The 2,366-nt window shown below is 38.5% G+C and overlaps 1 protein-coding gene across 1 annotated transcript; it reads right to left on the bottom strand.

The window, feature by feature from the left end:
- Positions 1–271: 271 nt before the first annotated feature.
- Positions 272–1,300, bottom strand: mRpL14 (mitochondrial ribosomal protein L14). Its single transcript, XM_034976685.2, has 2 exons — positions 1,051–1,300; positions 272–610 (listed from the first exon to the last, which is right to left on the bottom strand). Exons 1-2 carry the CDS (start codon positions 1,229–1,231, stop codon positions 342–344), a joined length of 450 nt encoding a protein of 149 aa, XP_034832576.1. The 5' UTR covers positions 1,232–1,300; the 3' UTR covers positions 272–341.
- Between the last annotated feature and the right edge of the window lie 1,066 nt (positions 1,301–2,366).

Here is a 2,366-nt window from a genome sequence, read left to right as displayed (position 1 = left end):
GAACTGATTATAAGTTTTAATAAAGTTTCCAAATTTCAATTTGAATTTTATTTGATAGTTCCACCTGTACACTATGAAAACAGTGCCAAATAAGTCTGAGCAAAGTCAAAGTATGATCCATAGATATCACACACTCATCCGATTCAAATCCGTGAAAATACGGGTATAGTGTAAAGCGACCAATTACCATACAAAACAAAAAGGAATATATTTTCATGGACTCGGATGGGATGAGTGCGTAACCACCGTAAGAGTATAAAACAAAAATCAATTAAATATTAAATAACTTTATTCACAAACATTAACACCTACTTAAATAAAACTAAAATCCTATTTAACAGCTAGACAAATCTAGTGGCAATTCCCAATAGTTTAGTGTAGTCAGCTCCTTTTGCATGGGTCCTTTCTTTCAATATAGTCCTCAGGATGGTGGGGATGGGCACATGTATCCTGGTGCCCAGGGGAGTGCCATTGTCGTCTATCAGCACTATGTTGTTGCTGTCAAACTTTGGCACTTTCACTTTTTGGTTCTGCTTCAGTCCCACTAAGATTCCCTTCTTCTTTTGTCCCTTGATGGCCACCATGACTCTGTCTCCGATGAAGCCCACACCTGAAAATAAAGTATGAAGTATAGAAAACAACAGCAACTAAACTTTTGACACTTGCATTAATGAGAAGACAGCATTGTGAAATAAATAATCTAATATTGTATTGTAGCAGTGTAAGTTAGTAAGAATAAAATGGATTAGAATTTCAGAGTACCTATCATAAGCATAGTCCTAATCTGAGAAAAAAAGTTCATTGGCTATTTTTGTGAGTTAGCATTAAAGCAAGTTCGCTGCTAAAGTTTCATTTAATTAGTTAGGTATAAGATCAAAGGTCCGTGGTCAACATTTTTAGATGAAAATCTTGCCAATAGTATAAGCACCGAGCAGGTACCTATAAGCTTTTGCAGATGTTAAGCTTTCTCAGAAAAGTCCATTTGACGAATGTGTAGTTTTCTGTAGAGATAATAATTAAAGTTTGACATAGAATTCGCTGACTACATACGTTTTTTGTTGTAAACACAGATCACTCTGGGAGGTTTTCCCTCGGCCATCGCGCGCTTGCCGATCTCCGAATTGTCCACAACTCGAAGCCGGGTCAGCAACCTCACTTCGTTTAAACACGAGGTTGTGTGAAATCCGCACGACTGAACGCTGCTGAGCCTATTTATTAAGGATCTAAACATTTTTGATTTTTGTAATGTTTACAAAACTCATAAAATGAGGTTATTTAAAAATGACGTTTAAGTGACTTTGACCACAGAGTACTTGCTTTGACTTACCGACAGTTAACGTTCCGTTTTGCGTTTTGCCCAGAGCCCACAGCCCAGCCTATCATTACGTCTGCAGTATGCAGTGCATGCCAACAGTAGAAACGGGTAACATTGATCTGGTAGGTGGGGTTTTGGGATTAAATTACTAGTTACTAGTTAGGTAGGTACTATAAATGCGAAGGTATGTTTATTTGTTGGTTTGTCCTTCAATCACACTGCAATGCAGCAGGGGATCAAGGCGTTATTTTTCGCATGGATATAATTTTATAGTTAAAGACCTGTAGAGTGACATAGGCTAGAGTTTCCACGACCTTTTGGAAACCTAAATCCACGTCGACAAAGTCGTGAGACTCGTGGGCATCAGCTAGTGTCGAAAGCAGTAGCCAAATAGGTATCGCCTGCCAAGTTCGTGACACGCAAAGTCTTGCGTCGCTATACCAATAAAAATGTTCTAGGCTCAGGACACAGCGAGCGAGACTCGAGACGCTGCGAATAGAGTAGACTAGTGAAACCTACCTATAATACTTAATAATTTAATAAAAATATAGATACCTACTTAGTAATAATTATTATGGAATCATCATCATCTTTATCAACTGATACTCTGTTGGACACACATAGGTCTTTGTAAGGACTTCCACACGTTTGATGAACAGAACTACGCTTGGAGTTTCTCTACGTGACCAAATCAGAAATGAGGAGATCCATTGAAGAACCAGAGTAACCGACATAGCTCAACGGATTGCGAAGCTGAAGTGGCAATGGGCACTGGGCAGGGCATAATATGGTAAGTAGGTATAGGTAATTCGAAAAAATAGATTTATGTGAATAGGTACCTAGGCGAAAATCACATTAACAATACGGGAGCTTTATTTGCTGCGAAAGGAGTTTAAATTGTTTTATTTATTTACTACATAGTAAAAATAATAGATTTTCTTCACACAATTTGGTTGTTTCCATGTCGTGTGGACCAACCAACCAGAGCTGCGTGCAAGCAACGAGCTGAGCTTTCAGTGGAGAGTTGCCCACAAGGTGGTGTTGTTTGTTA

This window comes from Maniola hyperantus, chromosome 16, assembly GCF_902806685.2.
Source record: "Maniola hyperantus chromosome 16, iAphHyp1.2, whole genome shotgun sequence".
Lineage (NCBI taxonomy): Eukaryota > Metazoa > Arthropoda > Insecta > Lepidoptera > Nymphalidae > Maniola > Maniola hyperantus.
Note: the sequence above shows the minus strand (reverse complement) of the source record. Positions and strands in the feature narration are given on the sequence as shown.